Source organism: Denticeps clupeoides, chromosome 15 (assembly GCF_900700375.1).
Source record: "Denticeps clupeoides chromosome 15, fDenClu1.1, whole genome shotgun sequence".
NCBI classification, from domain to species: Eukaryota; Metazoa; Chordata; class Actinopteri; order Clupeiformes; family Denticipitidae; genus Denticeps; species Denticeps clupeoides.
The window spans coordinates 10720213-10746434 of record NC_041721.1 but is presented as its reverse complement, the minus strand read 5'-3'; the positions used below and the strand labels follow the sequence as shown (position 1 = coordinate 10746434).

The window sequence follows — 26222 nt, the reverse complement described above, 5'->3', positions numbered from 1 at the left end:
ATATTTCTCAGGTGGTGACAGTGGTGGCCTAGTAAGGAAAGGAAATGGGTAAAGAAAACTGACCCATAATTGGAAGGTTGCCGGTTCGAATCCCGAATCGCCATGGTTCCACTGAGCAAAGCACCGTCCCCACACACGCGCCCCACACATTTACATTTACCTGCTCAGGGACACAATGGTAGTAAGTGGGATTTGAACCTGGGTCCTAGTTACCCACTAGGCTACTACCACCAAAGAACACAATTGCACGAGCCAGCCAAGAGTCGAACCTAGAATCTTCTGATCTGTAGTCAGACCCGTTATCCATTGCGCCACTGGCCCTGCCCATGGGTGATGGATAAAAGCAGAGGACACATTTCGCTGTGTGCAAGGTGCCCCGTGCTTGCCGTGTTTCACACTGACAATCACTTCACTTTCGACACACACACCCACACCCACAGTCCGGTGGGCCAGACACACACCCACACACACAGTGGTTCGAATCCTGAATCGCCAGGGTGCCACCGAGCAAAGCGCCTTTCATGGCTGCTCACCAAGGGTGATGGTTAAAAGCAGAGGACACATTTCGCTGTGTGCACCGTGTCCCGTGCTTGCTGTGTTTTCGACACACACACCCCCACGCACAGCAGACTGCCTGGACCTCAGAAGTCTGTTGGGCCATGAATCAAGCGGGAGGAAATCTCACACACACACACACACACACACACACACACACACACACACACAGCTCTCCAGCGCGCTCCGCTCAGCCCGACGCTCTGATGCTGCAGCTACTGTAGTCGCTCCGTAACAGCAGCCATGGCGACAGTGGTCCAACCGCTCACTCTGGATCGAGGTAAGCGCTTCCGCTCGAACCCCGTCTCGAATCGACCTTCCTTCGGACGGTCTTTTTTCCCCCCGGGAGGGAAGGTGGGAGACCGCGGAGGATTTCGCTGGCTGCCGGTCGAATAAAATGTCCGGCGCCCGTAGCCGTTCGGCGCGCCGCGCGTCGTGCGATGCGTGGCCGCGAACCGCGGGGTCCGGCGGGCGAACCGCCTGGGACGGGAACGGAGGGTCCGAGCGCTCCCGCTGCCGGAACCGGGCTCGTTTATTGGACGGTAGGCGGTTATGTAACCACGGATATGGTTGTTTTTTTTGGCTTTTTCTTTGGTGCGATGCAGCCCAGTTCGCGCATTTGACCGCTGACAACAAACAAAAACCGGAGACGGACAAATAACAGAGATAAAAAAAAAAAAACTTTTGGACTTTTTTTTTTTCGCGCAGCAATCGCAGCTATACGTTTCATGTGATGAAATGATTAATAATGGATCCACGTAGCGGCACCCTGTAATAGGGCAGCGTTGCGTGGCATTTCAGCCGTGCTGCTGTACTTGCGCCGTGACGGTGCGGCATTGTCGTGCGGGGTGGCGTGGTGGCGTACTGTACTCCGGTCCGCTGGTGTAAACAGCGAGTAAACGGGTCACGTGACTCGCCCACGACGCCGGGGACCGACCCGAATACGCTGCCGGGGACGACGGGGACGAAAATAGAGGCGGGAGGGGAGATCTCGTGTCCCCAGAGCGTCCGGACCGAGATAGCCCGGGAGTTTCCGTGCAACTTTCTGAAGGGCTCAGCACGACTCACCAGCAGTGAACACGGGGATCACAGAGCAGGCAGGGACATTACCTGCAAAAATGACCGAAAGTAATGCTTTTCGTGGGATTTTTGTCAGTTCTAACAAAAAGGGAGAAAAGCAGAACCGACATTTTCTCTGCAAAACAGGTGCATTGGACATTTAAAAAAAAACAACAAGATTCTGGAGAAACTTGTAGAACACCCAGGTCTGAATTTAATGCCACGCTGACAGAATGGTTCTACAACTAATACAAAATGCAGCAGCACGACTGATCTTCAACCTTCCCAAATTCTCCCACACCGCCCCTCTGCTACATTCCCTCCACTGGCTCCCAGTAGCTGCACGCATCAGGTTCAAAATACTGATGCTGGCCTACAAAGCCAAACATGGAGTAGCACCATCCTACCTCACAGCCCTTATTACACCTCGCACTGCACCTCGTATACTTCAGTACTGCTCGCCTGGTCCCTCCATCTCTAAAGGTACAAGGAAGACACTCATCTAGACTCTTCTCCGTCTTGGCCCCTCGGTGGTGGAATGAACTTCCCCTCGAGGTCAGAACAGCTCAGTCACTGAGCACCTTCAAACGACAGCTCAAGACCTTCCTCTTTAAAGAATATTTAGATTAACTTGTAACCTTCTTATAAGTCAGACGACTTATGTATAGAAACTACAACAGAGTGAATAAAATAGATGTATTCATAGTTGGGGGTCCTGGTGAACCAGAATTGATCACTTCATCAATGGTAACATGGAAGCACGTTGTAAGTCGCTCTGGATAAGGGCGTCTGCCAAATGCCTTAAATGTCATGTAATGTAAATGTAAACGGTTCGACATCCTCCAGCAACCCGGAAATATTGTGCTTCTCAAAACTAAACTCGCAGGGCTCCTCCACGCATGTGGGAAAGCCAAGCCTGATTTTGGGTGGGGCATGGCTACTTTGACAGCACAAGGCCCATTTCCTGGTATTGTTCAAAGCTATTGTTACAGAATGCACCCAAAACTGAAAATGAGCCGGGACAGTTTGATACTTGCTCTTAGACAAAGCTCTTCAGATGCACCCGCGTAGACGACTGAATTAGAGCGACATCAGCGCCACTGGATAAACCCGTCTTTGCTCTAAGAAGACGGCACTATTGAGAGATGTGCTCATTAATCAAGCGAAGGGTGGGCAAGTGTGCATCTAAGTCCCGTTACGTTTCAATTCTAATTTTGTTACGCTTAGTAGTGGCTTTAACACGTGTTATGCATTTTCACCCCTGGGTTCCTTTTTTTTCCCCTCACACGATGACACACACTGAGAAACAGAAGTCCAAGGGAGGAACGAAATGTTCCCAAAGATGTAATTCTGCTCTGGGGATGTTGATACAGAATGTCGGAGATGGATTTCAGTCCCATCAGGCTCGATCGTGTCAGGACGTGGCCTGGCCTCGAGTTAACAAAAGAAAGACCCCTAATGGCTCGCAGAGAGCCGGATTATACACTTGACGGCACCTCCGGATCTCAGGGCCGCCGTGGTGATGGGGCGCTGGTAGAGCGGCAGCGAACTGGAGATGTTTCGCCCGTACGTGCTAGTGAGGCGGTGGCTAATTTGTTTGAGATGGGTGAAAGGCCATGGTGGAGTTAAAGGTCATTTCTGTTCCCAAGATCTCAGCCAGTAGGAAGGTTTTATCTGCCCTTCGTTGTCAGGAGAGGTCGTGGCATGGCCAGTTAGCTCTGATTCACCCTGCATGGGGGGGGGGTTGACAAAGAGGTGGCCCGATGTGATCCTGGCCACATGTCTGACCGGTCCTTTCTGTCTCAGTCAGCCTCCGTTTTTTGGTTGGACATGATGAAATATTTGGATGATTTCTTGACTCATTATTAGTACCTGGCTCAGAACTGAGAGGAGCAGATGGTAGGCCGTCTCTCAAGAAGTTCAATTCGACTGCAGTGGAGACGATGTTTAAATAATATTTACCGTTTGGGAAGAAAATGGCCATCATTCATAAGATCCTCTGAGGTTACCAAACATCCAGGCTAATTACATGAATGATTTGCAGATAGCGGTCTCCAATTAGCCTCCTTCACCTTCTTTAATTGTTCCTGTAATAAAATATGATCACAATGAATGAAAGGCATTGTAATTGCATTTTAATAGCACTTTATGCAAATCAAACCATAAATGTAGTGCTATATGCAACAGACCTAGGATTATGTGGTTAGCCATTGCAAAATAGTGTGTTGTGCTGTAAATTGACTGCAGCCTGGTGGCCGCGCTCACGACAATGTCTGAATTATGGACGTGTTATAAAAGACTGTAGTTCAGGACGGACAGCCAGAAACCAGACACACACATGGTTTCCAATCTCGCAAATAAATGAAAGAGAAAACACTCATATTGCACCCCGCACCATAGGGAATGTAAAACCAATTACTTGTTGAAGGAGAAGCTGGATTTGTAGTTTGGTCATCGATTGGGGCTCACTCAGTCAGTCAGTCAGTCAGTCAGTCTGTCTGTCTGTCTGGCTGTCTGTCTGTCTGTCTGGCTGGCTCAGGAAGACAATGATAGTAAGTGGTTACATTATTCACTATGCTATAAATCCACCCCTTAAAAATTGGTAAAGGAACATAGCACATTTGTTATTTGTTTGGAGTATATCTAAGTATATCTATATTCCAAGTATATCTACTTGGAATTTCAAGATTCAGCCCACTGCCCATAGTTGAAGCGATGTCTTTCCCAGGTCATCTTTGGCCGATCCTCTGAAGGTGCAGACTGTTGATGAATTCTTTTTTATGTATTCCAAACGTCCAGTAGTTTCCATGTCATCTAAAGGCCCAGAATTGGTCTTGGACCGATGGACATGATAGACACCGATCGACAATATAGACATGGTCTGCTCAAGTAAGAGTCAGTGGTAGTGCCCTTAAAATAATCATTAATTATACAACACCGAATGAACTAATGGTCACCACTAGCAAGATTTCGTACTTCTAGTGTAACCGGGGCATGTGTCTGGCATTATTCACTTAATAATACATTAATAATACATACAACAGCTTTTTTTTTCCCCTCGGCACATGGAATGGAATATACCAGAACAAAAGTCACACCCAATGCACAGCTCAGGATTATGTATTTTAAATCAAGGATTTGTTGCTCAGCCTCCTAAACCTGAAGTCTGACATGCAGCACTGTGTTATAAATGTTTAATGAATCTATCTAGGCTTCACAAACCATTTTATTGTGTATTCTGAATTTGAACTGCACTTGAAAAGGACTGCAGCTTTGTTGCTGGGGTCACTCCTCAAATCTTCCTCTCTGATCGGATGAATTCTGTTTACGACTGTAGTTTTGATTTTTTTTGTATCAAAGCACCCAGCATGAATGATGCCTTATTAAAATGTATGAGGCAGAATGCGAGGCAGAAATGGCGAGGAACTGTGGAACTTGCAGAGGCACTCCCAGTGCTGTATCAAGTCGCATTTCTTGTTCCGCTCGAAAATCACTTGGGAGACGATGGGGTGATTGTGCTTGCAGATGCGTCAGCTCATGCCTACATTGGTGTCTGGCCTTTCCAGTTGTGAGGCGGGCCTTGGTCCAGAGGGAGAAATAAAATTCTCCACAATGAATTGATAGGGGTGACGGCAGGTACAGGTTCTGTTAATTCCTGCTCACTACCAATATTGATCACTTCCTGTAGCCAGAAGCGAGATGTTGGCCACACGACAGCAAGAACCTCGTGCATGGTTCTGAGTAACAGTGATCTGCAGTGGGCAGAATTACGTCGCACGTGTTTCTCTTCCACTCGGCATACTTGAACATATGTTCAAGGACAGGCTATATACCCTGTGGGTGCCAGGAGTAATTTTAGCTCGGTGTGAATTTCTTAGTCATGTCAGTCAGATTCAGCCAGATTCACTTTTAAACACAGAGAAGAAAATCAAAGGCTCTATTAATTATTTTGTTTTGATATTTCGACCATTTCTATATTGAATTAAAACAATACTATATAATGCTGCAACCATATAAATTTCAAATGTTTACAAAGCCTATTTAGGCAGTATCATTGATGGCTGAGAGCTAATTAACTATCTACATTAATCACAACTCTTGTATAATATTAAAGAAGAACTAATAATTAACTGTCTAAACATAAATAAAATATATAAGTAAATAAATTCAGAATTAAATTTTGCATTATGCCCAAATAATTTAGCTTGATTCTGACATAATAATAATAATAATAATATTAACAGGCCATTTTTGTCTTCTTTGGGACACATGGATCTCTGCTACCATGCACTTCTTATTTCCAGCGACTTATTTTGTACTGCAATACTAATTTTAAGTCAGAATGTTTCTTGGGCAGCGCTGCATTAGGGGGTCTCTGGAGGGGTGTGTTAATTTCCTCTGCCGCAGAACGTAGTAGAATCCAGTGGAAGACGAGCATCGAGGTGAGGTGTTACGTGATGAAACGTGTGTGTTTGGACGGGTGGAGGGAGAACTTTAGGAGTCATGGGGCACTGCAGAAAGCACTCTGTCTGCTCATCAAGCGTCTGTATGCAAAGCCGGCAATTTTTTGTCAAAGATTCCTTATTTGGACAGACAGGAGGGTGGGTTTCACGTACGCGTCTCTGTTTAAACTGGCCCTCTCATTTCAGAGCTCCTAGATTAATGTAGGAACGTTGACATGCATTCTGAGGTGGTAGTAGCCTAGTGGGTAAGACACTCGCCTGTGAACCAGAAGACCCGGGTTCAAATCCCACTTACTACCATTGTGTCCCTGAGCAGGACACTTAACCCTAAGTTGCTCCAGGGGGGACTGTCCCTGTAACTACTGATTGTAAGTCGCTCTGGATAAGGGCGTCTGATAAATGCTGTAAATGTAAATGTAAATGAAATGCCTCTGTAAATTTAAACTGCAGTACACATCCACATTTCTGTAAGCGTAGACTGCATCTAATTCATCTAATGCACATATAACTATATTTTTAAAAATATTTTAATGACTGACCAATTAAAACAGACATCTAAGTAGTGCACAGCTTATTGCTGCATGTCAGACCTGCAGTCTTTCATACTTTACATCTAATAATCTTCTTGGAACAACTCTATCTGGCATTTTAAAAAAACTTGCTTGGCTTTTGTGTGGCATGCCCCTTAAATCTGTAATTGATTTATATAAAGGGAAAAAATATACTTTAGATTTTTAGGGTCTGACGCAGCCTTAAACAAACAAATGGATGAACAAAAAAGGGCACCAACCGTTCCAGTGGCTTTGAAGTGCGACTCTTAAGTAGACGACATCAGTCAGAGCCCTTGATGTGGAAGAAGAAATTGGTGGTAATGAGCACGAGAGAGCGGAAAGTAAAGAATCTTGTTCAGTCTGTCTCTGACCTTCACATAACGAGGAATAAATGGGCTTAAAGCCACGGCCAGGTTTCCCTGCTGCTTACAAGGATGTGAGCACAGTTAGCAAAAAACGAGTGCAGTGTTTGAAGAAAAAGAGAACGAAAAACAAGATAACAAAAGAAACAATCAATGAGCATACATTTTAATTAAAGTTTAATTAGACTTTTAGGGATGTATTTTAATGATGTTAAGTCTAGGCATGGGGACAATGCTAATGTCAATTTAAAAAGCTAGCATGCTAACTAGCTCACTAAGCTAACAGTTAGCTGAATAAGTTGAGCTCTTCAAACTGCAGTTTATGCCAATATTCTTTACCCTGATACAATGTTACATTTGTATAATAATCACAAATAGGACTAAATAAGCTAAACATTTATACTACGTTGAATTGAACTGTGCAAAATTTACATTTCTTTTATCTCCATTATGAGTAAAAAAAAAACAGTTGTCGTGCACCCAAGGCCAAATTAGCCAATTATTTAAAATAAATTATTAAGTTAAACGCTTTTGCTTTCATTTCTTTGCTTTCAACTTTTGCCTTTCATTGCTTAGATGCATACTTTGTTATTAAGTATATAATGTGTCTTGATGTGTTCCACTTTTTATGAATTAGATACTGTGTTTATTCTGTAGCACTCGCGGTCACCCTGCTGGTTTGATACTTGGCTTTTTGTGTCATCTCCATCCTTTGTTGGTTTGAAAGTACTCTTGTCCCTCTCCAACCAGTCTTTGTGTTTTCGCCAGTTTAAAGACTCTGTGTTGAGTTTACCTCTGCCGACCTCGCTCAACAAGCGCTGCTCTGCAGGCTCTGATTTCTTGGGCTGGTAGCGATAGACCTTGTGGACCAGTGTAAAACCAGCAGCAAATTTCCTGACAGCCTTAATTTATTTGGACTTGCAGCACTTTCACCGGGTCGGTCTCCCTACAGTAAACAAAGCTGTTAGTATAGAACTGACTGATGTAGACAACGGCTATATGGAGCTACGCACTTAACAAAAAAAAGGTGAAATAACTGAGCCACCATTTGCTCTGATTACTGCTTTGCACACTCTTGGCATTCTCTCGATGACCTTCAAGAGGTCATCTGAAATGGTTTTCCAACAGTCTTGAAGGAGTTCCCAGAGGTGTTTAGCACTTGTTGGCCCCTTTGCCTTCACTCTGCGGTCCAGTTCAGCCCAAACCATCTCGATTGGGTTCAGGTCCGGTGACTGTGGAGGCGAGGTCTCCACTTTTTGTTAAGTACATAACTCCTCATGTATTCATTCATAGTTTTGATGCCTTCAGTGAGAATCTACCAATGTAAATGGTCACGAAAATAAAGAAAACACATCGAATGAGAAGGTGTGTCTGTATGTATAAAAACACAAATGGCCTGAAATTATAGGATATAAAGCATATCCCCATTCCGCCCACGTGCGCAGTGTAATTTCCTGATGGTCTCGGAGTGCGGCAAATTATTCTGCACCCATGGCTGTCTTTGCAGGTGGGAGGGTTCGTAACACAAACACACGTGACGGCCCTACTGACATAACAGTTTAGTGTAAGTACGATCTCCTACCAGGTTATGCTCATTTGCTCTTTGATTCACCTCATGCTCGCTTTGGCTCCATGCAAAGCACTGTCGTGACTACCCCCCCCCGCCACCGTTCTTGGCCTTGAGCAAGTCTATTTCCATTATCCTTCTAATCGATTCGGTGCGGAGGCATGGTCTTTCTTGGGAGCCTACAGTTAATGTAATTCAGTGGTGCGTTCTACTGTGCTCTCTATTTTACTTTTATCTTCCCTCTCTCACTATTTGCTTTTCTTTTCATTTCCCCCGTTGAGTTACTACTTGCTTTTATCAATCTTTCTCTCACCTCTAGACGTGGCAAGAGCCATTGAGTTGCTGGAGAAGCTCCAAGAGTCTGGGGACGTCCCGGGTCACAAGCTGCAGTCCCTGAAGAAGGTTCTGCAGAGTGAATTTTGTACCGCAATAAGAGAGGTGGGTCAGCTCAATATGCCCCGACAGCCTGGCAGCTCACCTCGATCCAGAGGTCCTGCTCAGAAAAATGTGACATACTTTTTTATGTAACGCAAATAATGTCCCTTAAAAAAAGAAAATGGATTCAGCATTCTGCAGCCTGTGAATACATTCACCATTCAGTGAGTTTAAAGGGTCACTTGAAAGGACCTTTCATGTGGAACTAACAGTGTCATGAATTGAATGCTTTTGATGCACAAAAGGACAACGTGGTGCAATAGTAGAGGAAAGGAACAATCAGTCAGTCAATCAGTCTGTCTTTTTACACTTTAAACCTGTATATGAATGGCACTAATACATTCACCAGGCACATCACGAGTCATTTTTCTTTTTGTTTGTATGTGTTTATTTCCTGAAACCCCCCAAAATGCAGGCTACTTGATGCAATTGGGTTCAAGTCTGAGCCCAATTATCCCTTTAAGCCTGGCCAGTATGGATACACGCCAGCAAACAGCACTGACATTGACACTGTATAAGCAGAAAACATCCATAACCATCATGAATCCTGACATTGTCATCCTGAAATACGCCCATGTGGTCAGGACTGGAAAAATCCATTGATGGAGAGTTGCGGCCATTCGGTATATTCAGGCTGGAGCAGTGCATGACAGGTGCATCGCTTCAAGCACCTCACTTCTTACCCTGCGGCACCCATCACTCTGGCTCTAGCCGAAACAAATCAATCACTGCAGAAGAGTTTGCATTATCATTAGGGTTTAAACATTAAAGTGAAGTGTAACCCTAAAACAATGTAATTATTTTACTCAAATTTACTCTTATTTGATGCCATTATGGTCCCTAAAACCAGACTTCCAAAACCGATGAATCTCAGGCTTATTCAGTGATTTAGAAAGGTGATCAGAAATTAACTTTCACCTGTCATGATTTGCAAGTTGCTAGTGAACCAAAGGAGACACACTAACCTAAGAGTGGCTACCATTTATGCAACTGAAGGGCAAAATGGGTAAGAAAGGAATAGTTACAGCAGTGTGAATGTTTGAAAAAGGGACGGTACAGACTGGCACAGTGTGCTATGGCTGCATTGTTTCTCAGGATCCAGTAACTTACATCATCTTTGCACAGTTATAAAATATGTTTATAATGCACATCAGCAGCAATGAGGTGGTACTTCCATTTTGGCCCTGAACAAGATGCAACCATATAATCAATAAATGTGAGTCCTCCTGGATTGGCGAGAGAACGAAATGTGAATGGTCACCATTCCTGGATTACTGATTGCAAAGCAGCATTGTTAATACTGGGATGACGCTTGATCAGCGCGCCGTTTATCTCACAGAGCTCTCTGATCTCAGAGAGAGGACTACTGGAATGTAGGGACCGAAAATGATAATAATTATTCCCCATTGTCACCGTGCAGCTGTGTGTCAGCTCCACGTTGTGCCCGGCACTGGGGTTGTTCACTCCACAACAGAAGGGGCGTGCTGAGCGTGTCAGGAAGATCACAGCTATTCTGCCGACTGTGCCGTTGTTGCAGCGTTAGTGTCGCATGTGTGTTTGACAGCCAGTGTGCCCTTTATGTCTGCCCATTATTAAGGGTTCCTTTCATTCTCTTAAATTTCTCCTATTATGAAATTTTCACTTTGTGAGATTATTTAACATTATTATGAATTCCTCCAGCCTGTCTATGATCCTGCAGGGGCTAGAAATGCCGATAAGTGCAAAGAGTGTTTTGGTCGTTCTGCTTCACCGTTCAGCGAGCGGCAGCTCAGATGGTCAGATCTGGAATCTGTCTCCTTATGACATCATACAGGGAAAGGTTACTGTCACTGTAACTGCCCCTGCACGTCTCTGCCGGTGCCCCCTAGCCCCTCTCCCTGCACCGCGGAGGTAGGCGGCCGGACTCTCTGGTGACCGCTTAGCCACCTGAAGGGCTATGCTTTCTGGCGACATGCAGCCACTGCCACTGCACGTCCGTGCTGGCAGTCTAGGGGCCTCTGTCAGGATCCGGTCCGAAATGGGGGTTACTCCGGTCCAGGATCCGGACCGGAGTTTCATTGTTGTCATGTGAAATGTTCCCTAATCGTTTTCACCTGTGTCAAATGTATAAAGCTGCCCTGTTCGTTTCTGTCCGCTGTCAGGTCTTTGAAGTTATGTTCCGTGTTCACCAGTGTCTACGTCTCGGATGTCTCCCCTGTCTTGTGCTTCACCATTAAACCCCTGTTCCGTGATGTCAGGTGAAAACGTCCTTCATTCCTCGTCTCCTCGTCACTCCTCGTCATCCTCTCCGTTCACCCGCCGCGTCATGCCTGCATGGACGTGACAGCCTCACGGGTCCCCAGCTGCACCGAGCCATTACAGTGGGAAGTGGTGGCCGGGGAAGTGGTGGCCTAGCGGTTAAGGGCCAATATGCCAAGGTGCCACTGAGGTGCCACTGAGAAAAAACACACTGCTCCCCGGGTGCCTGTCATGGCTGCTCACTGCTCACTAAGGGTGATGGGTTAAATGCAGAGGACAAATTTCACTGTGTGCACCATGTGCTGTGCTGCTGTGTATCACAAGTGACAATCACTTCACTTTCACTTCACTTCACTTTCACAATTACCTCACCATTCTCATGCTTTGTCTACCCAGAGAATTTTCCACCCCTTCCCTAAAGAAGTAGCTCCCCTGTCATTGCTTGCAAACATGCAAAGCATTGTAGTTGCTTGGTGATTGGATGTAAAAATGAGCCCATATGTATTTTTTTAGTTCTGTCATCTAAGATTTTGAACCAGTGAGTTAACAAATTTTTTCCTGGAAATACGTTGACGTGACTTCCTGTTTGCAGCAAACAGTGTGGTTGGTGAATGGTATCCACGAAAGCCTCCTCAACTTCTATTGACCTCTCTCCTCCTTGTCCCGCCTCTCTCCTCCTCATTAGCATTTAAAGCTACAGACACCTAAACTGTGGAAATTTCATAATGTGACTGGATAAAAGTGGCTGTAATTCTGGAAATTTTGGAAAGACACTTCAGATACAGTATTAGGGGACCACTAAGACCTATATAAAAGCAAAAAAAATGTCACAATAGGGGACCTTTTAACATGAAGGATCACTGTGGTGTGAAAGTTGGCTTCAATTCATATTTTCAGATTTTATTGATTAGAGATTTACAAGAAACAAACATTATTATCATGTAATGAAGGAGAGTGTCATGATGGGGTTCCACATTTAGTTTTATCGTTTAGGTATGCTGAGTTGGAGATGATAAGTGGGCCTTACAGAGTGTGATCACAGTCCAGTTTCAATGACCTACATAGACATTGAAAAATTTGCATGAACACACACACACACACATACAACCACAGACACACAAATATATTATGGCAAGTCAAACAGGAAATACATAATGTATATATAATGACAGGGAACTGAATATATAGAATGAAAGTCTGGATATATGGAATAAAACTTGAATGTGGATCTCATTTGGCACATTTTCATTTGTGGAAGCAGGACTGTACTTATTGGCCTTGGTTATTAAATATTCTCCAGTATTTCCTGAATGAGCTCATTTCATGGTCTGGTTAACAAACACAATATTATGCATACCCACATCATCTACTAGCAAGGCTGAAAATGGTTCCACACAGTGCCTGTGTTCATTTACAAGAGGCCGGGCGTGTTCCATGTTTATTTCCTGTAATTTTACATGTATATACAGTACAGGCCAAAAGTTTGGACACACCTTCTCATTCAATGTGTTTTCTTTATTTTCATGACAATTTACATTGGTAGATTCTCACTGAAGACATCAAAACTATGAATGAACACATGTGGAGTTGTGTACTTAACACAATGTTTTCTATTCTAGTTTCTTCAAAATAGCCACCATTTGCTCTGATTACTGCTTTGCACACTCTTGGCATTCTCTCGATGAGCTTCAAGAGGTCGTCACCTGAAATGGTTTTCCAACAGTCTTGAAGGAGTTCCCAGAGGTGTTTAGCACTTGTTGGCCCCTTTGCCTTCACTCTGCGGTCCAGCTCACCCCAAACCATCTCGATTGGGTTCAGGTCCGGTGACTGTGGAGGCCAGGTCTCCACTTTTTGTTAAGTACATAACTCCACATGTGTTCATTCATAGTTTTGATGCCTTCAGTGAGAATCTAACAATGTAAACGGTCATGAAAATAAAGAAAACACATGAGAAGTGTGTATGTGCTGTGTATACAATGACAATCAGTTCACTTACTGAGGGAGGAGGCAAAGTTGTTCAATGAGTTTCTAGGAGTTAGGAGTTTCTTTGGTGGCTTCAGGGAATCATTCAATGTGGTTACTAATATAAAAAATCCATAGTGTACTGCAGATTGCAGGTGTTTTTCAGAAGCCTTGTGAATCAAAGCTAAAAAAGATAAACCAGCACTGTGTGTCATGTTTTCGTAATGAAACATAAAATAATTAGACATAAACTGAAACACTGTGACCAAAACATCTTATTCTTTGTAGTATCCAATGCTGTAATTCCATGTAGCAATAAACCTTTACTATTTGCTGCACAATGGCTTTGATTGGTTCGTAAAGATAATTTTCCCAAGGTAAAAGCTGGGAAAGTATTAATGGAGTAGAGCCAAAATAAGAATGGGATTTGGTGGTCCAGTATTATCTGCTGCATTCGAGATACACACATAAATGAACCTGTTTAAACAAACCATATATATAGTATAGTTGTTTTTTAATGCATATTTTAAAGGCTCTTAACCAAAAGGTTCTTGTATATATATTGTTGTCATACTGCCACATGGAAAACATTTTCATATTAATGTTGACAAAATAAAGCTCAAATTTGTATTGTATTTTCATTTACATTTACAGCATTTATCAGACGCCCTTATCCAGAGCGACTTACAATCAGTAGTTACAGGGACAGTCCCCCCTGGAGACACTTAGGCTTAAGTGTCTTGCTCAGGGACACAATGGTAGTAAGTGGGATTCTTCTGGTTCATAGGCGAGTGTGTTACCCACTAGGCTACTACCACCCTAAACAAGTGAAGCTGTGTGTGGTTATGATTCAAAGACTAAATATGTGCTCATTGGAAGAGAGTTGAAAAATAAGAAGACAGCTTACTTGTTGAGATATTTAATACTCGATTTATTTAGATTGTTAATGAGATATATATAGGTTCCACGGCGAGGTCTTCTATACCTTACCTATGGCAGTTTTCTTGTTTCTAAGGTAACGTGATTTGCTAGTGGACAGTCTCACATCTTGTTTCATTTGAAATGAGATTTGAAATTTGAACTGAGATGGAAAATACCAGACCAGGCTCATTAAACTCATCCTGTGGATTCGTGACGCGATGATTAGGATACAGTTACAAAGCGGCTATGCGTGTGGCTCACGCAGAGCAGAATGCGAATGAAGGCTAGTAAGTGACCACAGACAGAATGGCTCCTGGCTACAAAGAGAGAGGAGCACTTTCAGTCCCTCGCCGCTCTCTTTCCATCCCTCACTCGGCTCCAACGGAGAGAGAGAAGCGGGGCGCCATGGTTACACACATCATGTGACCTCTACCTCCTCCCTGCGGGCAGGTTGGATTTTTTTTTTGTCAGCGGCAGGCAGCTGGGAAGCCACTGTGGCGCATCAGGAGCTGCGCTCTCCGCCGCCTCGCAGAGCCTCAGAGACAGAATCGTATCTGGGTTAATGAAAGCCTGCCGTGGCCAGCGGCTACTGAACCACAAAGCGGCGAAAGTGTCCCCGTAACAAGGGAGAGCGAGAGAGTGAGAGAGAGCGCAAAGCCACAGCAACGAAAGCGAGTAGAGTCAGCCGATAAAGAATTGAAAGGGAATGGACTTCAAAAACTGGGAGGCGGTGACATAATTGTATGAAAGACGCTCATGTGGCAGCAGGATAAAGGCAGGAGCATGAAGCAGGACACCCTGAAGACATCATAAGACCGCTGCCTCCACACCACATTTCTCAGTTTCCATGAGAAGTCGTGTGTTTTACTGATGTCACCTATTATCTAGAAATTCTGTGTTGGGATTACGTTTTTGGACTTGCAGGTCCGGAATTCTTGTTCAACAATCAATATATCATCTGTGTGGTCATAGACAAATATATAAGGATTTGCAGATATTAGGAAATCTATTGTTAAGTGGTGCAGTGATTGGCCTAGCAGGTAAGGAAATGGACCAGTAATCGGAAGGTTGCAAAGCCAAAGTGCCAATGAGCAAAGCACCAAGGGTGATGCGTTAAATAGAGAGGACACATTTTGTTTTATTGTGTGCATGTCTTTATATTTTGTAATGCTATTTTTTTCTGACAGCATGTAAATAAATGTAAATGTTTAAATTGCAAACCAAACATATAATGCATCTAAAATAAATGTTGCCAAATACAAATATACACTGATCAAAAGTGTTGGTAAAATGATGTGCTTATTCGTAATATATACTTTAATAGTTAAAAGCATTGCTGGGATGTGTTGTTATTGCAGACAACTCATGATCCACAATTTGCCATATATTAATGGTTAAAGTCATTAAGAACCAGATACTTCTGAATATGCACATCATTTTGAACCTTTATTGGCATTACTTTCTATTGGTCTTTTCAAGCTGAGGGGTTATGGCGAAACCTACAGTAATTGGTCCCGAGTGTTTTAAAGAGCATTAATGATCCGAACCTCATTAGTCTTAATTTGGATTCTAATACAATTAGTTCATATTTTATTATATCAGGAATGTTGTTGTCTGTTTAATGAGATTTTTTCCTTTAATAATGTTCCTGAATAATTCAGTTGAAAGTCACAAAGAATAGTTTGCACTTGTGAATGTTTGTGTGCATTGTGTTTAGAATATTAAAGACTGAAATAGATTGACCTTTATTGTTATTCATGTGTTCTGCAGGCATTATTGGACCATTCTGTGCTTTGACCACAGTGATGTGTAATTAAGATTAAATTCCACCATGCCTATTCTAAGCCATTTACTGTTACAACAGCAATGCTCATTGTTGTTGTTTATTGTGTTCAAAGTAAAAGTTCACTGTCAAGCTTTATTAATGTGATTTAAAAAAAACGCTTTTCCATTTTTAAATAAAAAAAAACAACTCTTTGGCCCCTTTGCCTTCACTCTGCGGTCCAGCTCACCCCAAACCATCTCCACTTTTTTTACAGCAGTAAATAAGGTTTAACACAAGTTCCTCTCAACCTCAGACATGCAGTGTATCTTTCGTATTTAAGTGGTGGCTGTGAATTAACTTAATCTAACTTCATTTAACACCCCAAATTCCATGCTCATTCACAAAAAGACACGCATTAGCAAAAATGCTCCAAGCATCCTATTCGTCACTGCAATGTGCTGCCCTCAGACTGGCAATGCTGAAGACACTGACCAGAATGCAGAAGATGGGCAAATGTTGAGGGATTAATGTAGGCAGTGATATATAAAAACAGAAAAACTTGTTTTGTAAGAACAGCTCTGATACACATATCTTTTCCATGCCCTGATGTGATTATTCTTCTGCTCGTGGAAAACAGGAAAGAGCCGAGATGCTGTGTGGGATGTGGGATTTCAGATCAAAGGGTGGTGGCTTTAGCAACAAAGCGCTCCCTGAGATGAAGCGTGTCTCCGTGGTTGGGGCTGGAAATAGCTGGTGAAGCAGCGCGGAGAGCTACAGATCCTGTCGCTACGGGGGGGTTAAAACTCATACGTCGAACAGGCCTCATAATGCCGGGTGCCCACCGGCACAACGTGTTCGATTCACCCCTAAGGGATACAGATAAAAGAGCGTGTCGAATTTAAACACGCTGTCTCCATCTCTGTTCCCAGGTCTATCAGTACATGCACGAAACCATAACCGTGAATGGCTGTCCGGAATATCAGGCACGGGCCACGGCAAAGGTAAGCCGATTACAGTAGAATACCGCATCACTTTCACATCTACCATTTTGCACGTGTTCATTTGTGAACGTTGATTAGCAGTGCCGCGTGGAAATATATATAGGGCCTTCTCCATGGTATTAGGGAATCTGATAAACAAATGAGTAATTAAGGCGAGCGCCTCTCAGACGTGCCGCCGTGGTGGCCGTCTGGCGAGAGCCATTCAGCGCCACGATTCGCTTGATGTGAGATGAGTAGCTGAGAGGAGAGAAGAGTGGATTTAGAATCCATATATGAAACAAATATGTGTAGACGTGGTGCTGCTTAAAGGAAACTGACAGAAAGGTCGGGGGCATTCTATGTAAAAGTATGTGAAGGTGTGCGCATGTTGGCAGGTGGAGCATGACACACACACATACACACACACACACACCTTTCTTCACTGCAAGAGCTCACAGCAGTGCTCATCTCCAGTGACAGTTGGCAAAACAAGGACAGGCGAGAGGTGATAAAGCGCAAGAGGAACACAGACGTATGCCTGCCTGCCTGCCTGTAGGCTGGGCCACATCACATGTCCAGGCGACACCTACTTGTTACGTTACAATTCTCTGTTTTTTCACTACTTTCATTTTTATTTAATTTTTCTTATTACAACCACATGTTATTTTTTGAAAAAAAGTTACATTAGTTAACGAAAAACGTACATAGCTTATATAACTTATATATAATTAATTATTGTTTCTTATTTACATATAACCACATATAACATATAATATATAGTACTACATACTTATAATTGTAAATTATGTGTATGTTCTACACAGAGGTGTAGAACACTGAATCAAATGTTTATTCACCTTCATAGCAAAAAACCTAAATATACTACTGTGGTTTTCAGCAGCGGAGAGCACTATCGCTGTCTACTATCCAGCAAGACCAGACACTGACTAATGGCGAGAGTGGTCTAAATGCCTGTGTGGAGTGAAAGTGAGCAAGTGCTGTGTGTTGGGTTGGGGTGTGGCCATCAGTTTACAGGTGACAGTATACAGTAGTATATTGTAGTATGCAATAATACTACATTATTAACTAGTGTATCAATAAATCAATCAAACCTACATTCATACAGAAGTTTCCGTACAGATACAATTTAAGGCAAAACCCCTTCACTTAAAATATCTAGTAGTCTATATTATTAATCAAATCGTGTATAATTGTGTATAGAAGAAACATTTTTTTTAGCTTTTTTTGAGCACCCTGGGCACTCACTTGTCGATGTGTTCCCAAATGTTGTGGAGAAATACTGACATGAGTGAGTAATAATATTACTTTTCTCACATTTCCCAGTTTACTGAGGTTCCATTCTACCAGTGCATAGGACCTTAAGGACTTCTTAAAAATGTTTACAGCCATAGTAGACATTCTACTCCCTTGTGTGCTCTTATAAGAATGAAAAGGTGTGGCGTATTCCACCATTGTCTGGGCAAGAATGGGATTCATCAGTGAACCGGTTCTCCACTGCTTTAAGGTCTCCTGATTGTCTTGGTGCACTTCAATCACCTTATTCAATGGTTAGGGCAACAAAGGCTTTATTATTTAATAGTGTGATATGCTAATTGTCAGTGTGCAGCCTGGTTAGGTATTGCTGTGTGATCAATATCTCATTATTATTCAGCTTAAATGTTGTTAAAATGTCACCTAAATGCCTCCCCAAACTTGCCGTTGTCTGGAAGCTAGAAGTCCTGCCTGCCCTTTTTTCTGTTAAATTCAGTTTTCATATCATGACATCAATTATCACAGAGAACTCTTCCGTGGGTCTCGACGGCCCCCCAAAACACTCGCTTTTTCTTCAGATGAGCAGCCAAGGTCACTTATGCAAGTCAACATTAACTAAGCCGGGGAGACTGAAATGGATTGAAAAGTGAAAATGACATGGCCACAAGTTTAATCACTGCTGAATTTTTATCTGAATCATTTCATTTTAATATGTATAATATTAAATAATAAACTGGTAATAAAATAGAGTAAACTAAATGTAAAATAAAAACTGCTGAGGCAGAGAGTAGCACTGCTACATCACAACAAGGACACCTGAACCTGGAGTCCCTACCTTGTTTCTCGTTGCATGTTCTCCCTCTGCTGTCTCCCTGGATGTCCTCTGGGTGCTCTGGTTTCCTCCCACAGTGCAGAATTCTGTGTGTGTTCATTATTTTGACCTGGAGAGCTGGGCTCCCGCCCTGAGACCGAAGGTTGCTTGAGGCAAGGTTTCCTATAACCTTGACCGACCAGGGACTATGCAAGTTTTTAAAAATAATTTCAGCTCAGGACCAATTTTATTATACCAAAATCAGTTCACAGGGTACAGGATGGAGACTCTACCAGGGCGGGGCACTGACCCACATCAAGAGACAATGTGAAAAAATGTGACAGTCTTACGTGGACAGACGCAATGAACTTTTTATTAAAATAAGAGAAATATGACTTAAAGGTATCAGTGAGTAGCAGTATAAATATGAGATGTTACGAAATGGACTTGAAGCAGAGAGCCCAGAACCATCGACTCTGGCCAGTTCTGCCATGACAGCCTCCCTGCCAGCTTTTTTAATTGCAATGTTGATCCGGGATTCTGAGCAAGCCAGTCACTTTGTGTAAGAACACTGACTCTCCGACACTCTGATGGATGAACCATGCCAAAAAATGGCCTTGAGGAAACTGCCGCTCTGCTTATTTAGCCATGTCTCCTCCTCTGCCAAAGAGCTTTTTTACTTTTGAGGTACCTGAGCAGTAAACCATCAGATTTTCTTTGTTGTTAAGCTTAGTTTAATTAGCACCGCAGCTAGGTTCTGCATTTTTTTTATATTGTAATGGAAGTGTTGAGGCTGAAGGGCACATATGGCGTTATACCATAATGCTTAGAGCTGAGAGGCTCATTCTTGGTTGAGGAGCGATGGTGTTGTGAAGGACAGCAGTGAATAGGCAGACAGCAAGGTGGCACTCTGCATGCTGAACATGGCACGGCCCTCAGCCTGAGCTCACACAGAACTGGAGATGCCAAGGGCAAAAAAGGAGAAGAGCTTCAAGGCTTTGTGAAGAGGTGAGAACAATTCCTGTTCTTCCTGTTTGGCTCACGTTGAAGTCATTTGATAATGAGGTGAACGTGACAGCGCTGCGACCACCTGCAGATCCAGCACCCCACCCAACAATGCAGTAATCCCACTTGTCCAAAATGTGCATACGAAAGCGAATCCAAATAAGAATGAATCGTGATTGATCATGATTACTTCTTACTAGAATGAACAAATAAAGCTATGCATGGGTGAATAGTTTTTTCTGCAGACTCTGTTCTGTCATTTGAATCAGTCGTAAAACTCCTTCAGTGGGGCAGCGGTGGCCTAGTGGTTAAGGAAGCGACCCCGTAATCAGAAAGTTGCCGGTTCAAATCCCGATCTGCCAAGGTGCCACTGAGCAGAGCACCATCCCCACACACTGCGCCTGTCATGGCTGCCCACTGCTTACTAAGGTTGATGGGTTAAATCACTTCACTTTATTATTATTATTCAATGTCTGTCTCAATGAACAAAAAGCAGCTGCGTTCATTGCCTTGACTTATTTTAATGGATTATATATTTAGAGATTAAGGAGCGGCTGTGATATGTGCGATGTGTTTAAAAGTGTGAAAGAAGCAGTGTGAAAGAAGACTAGCTGTAGACGAAAAGAAGCTGTCCTTGTGGTGTGAGGTTTGTAACTGGGGTGGAAGTGACTATCTTCAGGGTCTTTGGAGGTGTATTTTATTTAATGTTTTTATTCATAAGTTCAGTGCAAATACGCAGGTATTCCTTATGAGATGTGCATTATTAAACTATGTTTACTTACTTATGGTGAAATGAACAGAAAACAAGGTTAAATCATTAATTGCAATTATTTGGAGGACAATTAATCATCATGATCATGGCAGCCCTACTCATCTCTCTTCAGGCAACGGTGGCTGCATTTGCGGCCAGTGAAGGTCACTCGCACCCACGTGTGGTTGAGCTGCCCAAAACCGAGGAAGGCCTGGGCTTCAACGTAATGGGCGGGAAAGAGCAGAACTCCCCCATCTACATCTCCCGCATCATCCCTGGCGGTGTTGCCGAGAGACACGGGGGCCTGAAGAGGGGAGACCAGCTCCTGTCCGTTAATGGGGTGGTAAGTTGCACATCTTCCCTTTATATTCCAAAACTTGTCAGTGATATATGTTTACATCGTTGTGATGCCGGTTATCTCCTACAAGTTGCTTCTTGTCCCAGACTAAATAGTTTTCCGGCAACATCGTCTTTATCTAAACTTCGGATCAGCCTGTAAGAAATGTGCTGATGCTTCAGTGTACAATGCAGTTACTGCTGAATCTATAGTCAAGGTTAACTAAACATTAGAGTATCGATAGCAGGGCTTATGCACCAGTAACGTAAGCATAGTGCTCACATTCATTTGGCTAATAAGGTTTTGAAGATTAATGTACAGCGGTCCTTAATGTACTAGCCTTAATGTACTAGCATTATGTTGTGTTATGGGGAAAAAACAAAAATGTGATCTGAGGAGTTGCATTAAAGCTCTGACATACAGGAATCAATAGAATGTACATATTGAAAAATTATTGTTTGTCATTATGATCATAATGAATGAAGTTCTGGACTGATATTAAGTCTGATCTGATGCTGATGATTTTTTAAAAGTAGATGAGAAGACAGCAGCAGCTAGTATCATGGATCATGGATTTCTCTGTTCCTCATTGTCACCCTCTGATAAGAGCTGTGACTATTTAACACATCGTTCCAGTTCACAATGGGAAGCTCAAAAAGTCAGACTTCCAGTAGAAGGCTTCACAAAAGATCGATTTGCCTGTGGTGGGAATGTTTTTTTTGCTCAGGGTTCAGTGGAATTTATTTTTAATTAAACCAGACATTTTGGGGGAAGGAATATAGGTGTTTTTGCCTTAATTTGAAACCATGAAGAAAAATTGGACCTCAAACAGAGAATGCAATTATGAAATTGTGTTTTTAGAGCCATTTATATAAACTGAATTGTTAAAATCCTGCTGTACAGTGATCAGAAATTAACCATGAAAATGACATGAATGACATGAAATTACATAATAATAAGTGAACATGAAGATATGTCAAAATACTACTATACTACTGTAGTGTTATAACAGCATGGTTGGGATATAGCTGAATCCATGTTATTCATACATATTCAGAATACAAAAATGGTGTATTCTGTGTTCAAGTCACATTGCCTTTTATACATCAGTATTTACAATACAGCTACTTAAAAATACAGCTACTTATTGATGACAGTCAATAACAATATGCTGACATGCAAAAAGTCATTGAGAAATTCACTCCAACCAGGAGCATTACAAAAAAAAATAAAATAATGATTCAGCTTAGATGAATGGAATATGTACATGAAAGTACAATAACATTTATAACAAGTACGTGAATTATTCATGAACTATTTTCCACAAGGGAAATGAATTAGAATCAGAATATCTTTATTGTCATTGTAACAAGCACAACAAATTGTGAGTTTGTGGAATTTAAATGCACGATTGAGATATGTAAGTACATGCATGTGTGTGTTATTTATGTCAGAGCGTAGAGGGTGAGCACCACGAAAAGGCAGTGGAGCTCCTGAAGGCAGCCAAGGACAGTGTGAAGCTGGTGGTGCGCTACACCCCCAAGGTCCTGGAGGAAATGGAGGCTCGCTTTGAGAAGCTCCGCACTGCCCGGCGCCGCCAGCAACAGCAGCTCCTCATACAGCAGCAGCAGCAGCAGAACTTGGCCAGCCAGCAGAACCACATGTCGTAGGTGAGGCTTTTCATTGCTTTAAGGGCCTGGAGACCCCAGGACCTGTTCCTCAGTCCCAGATCGGAGGGTTGAGATGACCACTGGTGGGGCCTGGCGCTGCCTGCCTCTCCATTCCTGCCTGATGTCTCCTGCAAGTTTTTGACGCTCTCATTGTGTGAGGAAACAGACAGGCTTTTGTTTCTCTGCTGGCTCAGAAATGATGGATTCTGCTCTGCTCTCGATCATTTACTCTGATGAAATTGCATATGACCAAGTTAGATTGACTGTAATAGCAGCCCTGTTGTTTTTATCAGTCAATATAACCGCCAGGTCAGATTCTTACATAATTTATGAGCTGCAGACGTGATGTTAAAAGGATGATGCAGTCAGTTCTACTTGTCTAAAGAAAGTGCAGTAGTAATTTGGATTTTTTAACAATGTGGAGGCAGTAATGCAGCCATGTGGGTGGTGAATGCATTACTTTGAGACAAATAAGCACTCTGTGTTCCTTCAGTGAAAGCAAATTTCTGACCATTTTCTTACATTGAATATTGTACTTTCCTCAAAATGATAAAATACAAAAAAAAATTTTTGATTGATGAAACAATATTAATAGATTATATTTTACTGTCCATCGTCATGCTGTGTGCTTTGTGTAGGCCTGTAATACTTGATAGATAAAACATGATTTAAATACTAACACGTGCTCGCTGTATTCAGTTTTTTCGATAGTTAGTTGCTCGCTTGCTTAGAAAGAGTTTTGCCAAAACTATTCTAGAGGTTTAAAAGCATTAAACCAACCCCATACTCAGGCACACAATAAGTCTTAGTGTAAAAAAGAATCCAGTTCATACTGCAAAAAATATATATTTTTTTGAAGTAAGTAAAAATAAAGTATTTTTTTGTTCATTTGTTCCTGTTCATTTGCTCCTTTTGAAATAAAATTGGTATAAAATATGAGTGGCCACATTGTAAAATGATCCAGTCAGTTTAACATTCAAAATGTATTTGTCAAAATTTACTTGTTAATGGCTGCAATTATTTTGAAATATTTTAATTATTTGACTGTGTTTATTATTTGACATGTGAATCAGCCCTTAAAATAAAAACAATACAATAAGTAAAATTTTATTTCATTTTGATTTACTGCAGGGTGTTTTAATTAGTAAGGACCAAGCAATCTCCCTGTCACTCCCTGTCACTTTTATCTCATATTTGTCTTTATAATAGCTTTAAACATGCATTTTAGGAAGATTTAGTCTCATAATTTAGTTGTGATTAATTAATTGTGAAATTGTGTGATTAATTAGTAGCTTGGAGGGCAACATTTTTATACAGCCATGGCCAAAATAGACATCAGTGGAATTAGCGCCTTGTCTTTGTCAGCCCACCTCCTCATTGGCTCTCCCTGCTCATTGCAAAAAGCAATTGAGTTGGCTTGGATAGGTCGACAGGCATTTGAAGGCTGGCAGCTGAACCCCGGAGAGACTCAGAGGGCCAAGAGTTATACTGAGCCAGGGATCATCCTGTATCAGCCGTGGCATGCTGTTTACAGGACCGTCCCGGCATGGCCAAGAGGCCGCGGTCCAAATCACAAGCAGACCCCACTGGAACACAGGCCACAGCAAGGGGAACCTGGAAAACCAGACATGCAGGACATCTTGCCCTCACTAAGGTTGCCGGAGAAAATCCCAAACCGCCAAGGTGCAAAGTGGGCATGTGGGGAGCAGTGTGTGGGGACGGTGCTTTGCTCAGTGCCACCATGGTGCCTCGGGATTCGGACCCACAACCTTCCGATTCAAATCCAACCTTCTGATCCTTACCCGCTAGGCCACCACTGCCCTTTGTTCTTTTGTAGAAAATGTTTCATCATTCAATGATTTTTCATTGCTTTAGTAAAAACGAGTTCAATTGTAGTCAGCCTGGCAGAGGCCAAATTCCTCTATCTGCTATATGAAATTCAGATATTTTCAGTAACTCTCAAGCGTTGCTCTCAGATTTCCTCTTCTTCCTCTTTCAACAGTCTGTTCCAGAAGAAGAAAAAGTAGGGAGGAAGCTGCTGATACACACGCAGCTCATTTAAAGAGGAGCCGATCCAGCTCCAACTTGGCAACGGCCGCCCCACCAAGACGTACCTTCCTACAGTGAACTACCTACACTTCAACACAAAGAGCATTTTTTGTCAGCAGTGTGTCCTCAGTCGTCTACACTGGTGCTTGAGAAAAACATACAAAGACATATGAAGAAAGTTTTCAAAATAGGTATAAGATAGGTTTAATCGTGATTCATTTAGAAACCCTTTTTTCCCAAACATTACTCTTTTCTTGAAAGCTACCTTCTTGTACTTTGTATTCTGTGTTTGTTTGGCTTCTCCTTCTTTTTTATTTAACCCAAATGGTCATTTGCCACAACATTGTACAGTAACTCCTTAATAACTCTTCTAATGGTGCTTGTGTCTGTGTGAATGAACGTTGCTTTTATCATTATGTATCCTGTTTTTGGATGAATGTGAGCTCTTTTTTACCTTCTCTATTGTAGCAGGCAAAATTTTGTATGGAGACACCGGTAGATTTAGCAATAACACTGTTCAGTTCAATGACATCACCGTGTGGATTGTGGTCATCGGTGCGGGTGGGAGACGGATGATGGTAAATCTTTACATTTTAAATATTAAAAACTAGTACTGCGCCATGTGACATAAGGTAGCAGCTACTGGACAACTTAATTTGCACTTAAATGGTCTTGTACTGGGTGACAGTGTCTGTGATGATTTAAGATTCAACATTATTGTACTCTTTATTGAATTGGCATCTACTAAAAGTAACACCGTTGTCATAATAGTTCTATTTTTTTTTAGTTTAATCCCCACCTGCAAAAATAAAGATATATTTGAAAGTATCCATTTATATAAATTTTACATAATTTAATTTAAGATTTTATTGACAAAAGGAATGTCAGTCACAGATCTATGTCTATGAAGGAAGAAGAATTATTTTAAAATCTCTTCTTTTTTGTAGTTTATTATCTCCGAGTTGTACATGTCTAACTTGTTCCTTCAAATTACAGTTCATATATTTAATTGTAGGACATTTATTTTCTATTGTACATTGAACAAGCTGCTGTTCGCCATCAAAATTTGACAATCATTGTATGAGCCAACAGTGTTCGTATGGAATACATATTTAACAATGTCTGACACTCATGCCTGGTATTCCTTATCCAAGCAGTAACAAACATGCAAGTAAATTATAGTGTCATGAACTCATCAGAAATAGTAACATATATGTGTATTGTAAAATACTAGGTTAGACAGTTTATCCTGGACCCACCACACCAAGCTGTGAAAATGTCCTTAGAAGCAGCTTATCTTGACTAAAATTGACCCGTTTTTTGTATATTTACTCGTTTTCTTAACAATAACTTGCATTTTTGAGGCGGGATATACTGTACTTAAACTGAAAAAAAGAAACAAAACCAAGTGATATGCAATTGTTATACATATTATATTTGTATAAATAAATATATGTGTGTTAAAATAA

The 26222-nt window shown here is 42.1% G+C and overlaps 1 protein-coding gene and 1 non-coding gene across 3 annotated transcripts; one reads left to right on the top strand and one right to left on the bottom strand.

Moving 5' to 3' along the window:
• Window positions 1–248: 248 nt before the first annotated feature.
• Window positions 249–321, bottom strand: trnac-aca (transfer RNA cysteine (anticodon ACA)). Its single transcript has one exon. It is a non-coding gene; the product is annotated as a tRNA-Cys (tRNA).
• Window positions 322–679: 358 nt separating this feature from the next.
• Window positions 680–26222, top strand: lin7a (lin-7 homolog A (C. elegans)). 2 transcript variants are annotated; one of them, XM_028954905.1, is made up of 6 exons: window positions 680–835; window positions 8877–8995; window positions 16808–16879; window positions 20831–21040; window positions 22489–22700; window positions 24707–26222. In XM_028954905.1, exons 1-6 carry the CDS (start codon window positions 799–801, stop codon window positions 24729–24731), a joined length of 675 nt encoding a protein of 224 aa, XP_028810738.1. In that variant the 5' UTR covers window positions 680–798; the 3' UTR covers window positions 24732–26222. The 2 variants fall into 2 exon arrangements, with proteins under 2 accessions (XP_028810738.1, XP_028810739.1); XM_028954906.1 differs by having other exon boundaries at window positions 22489–22704.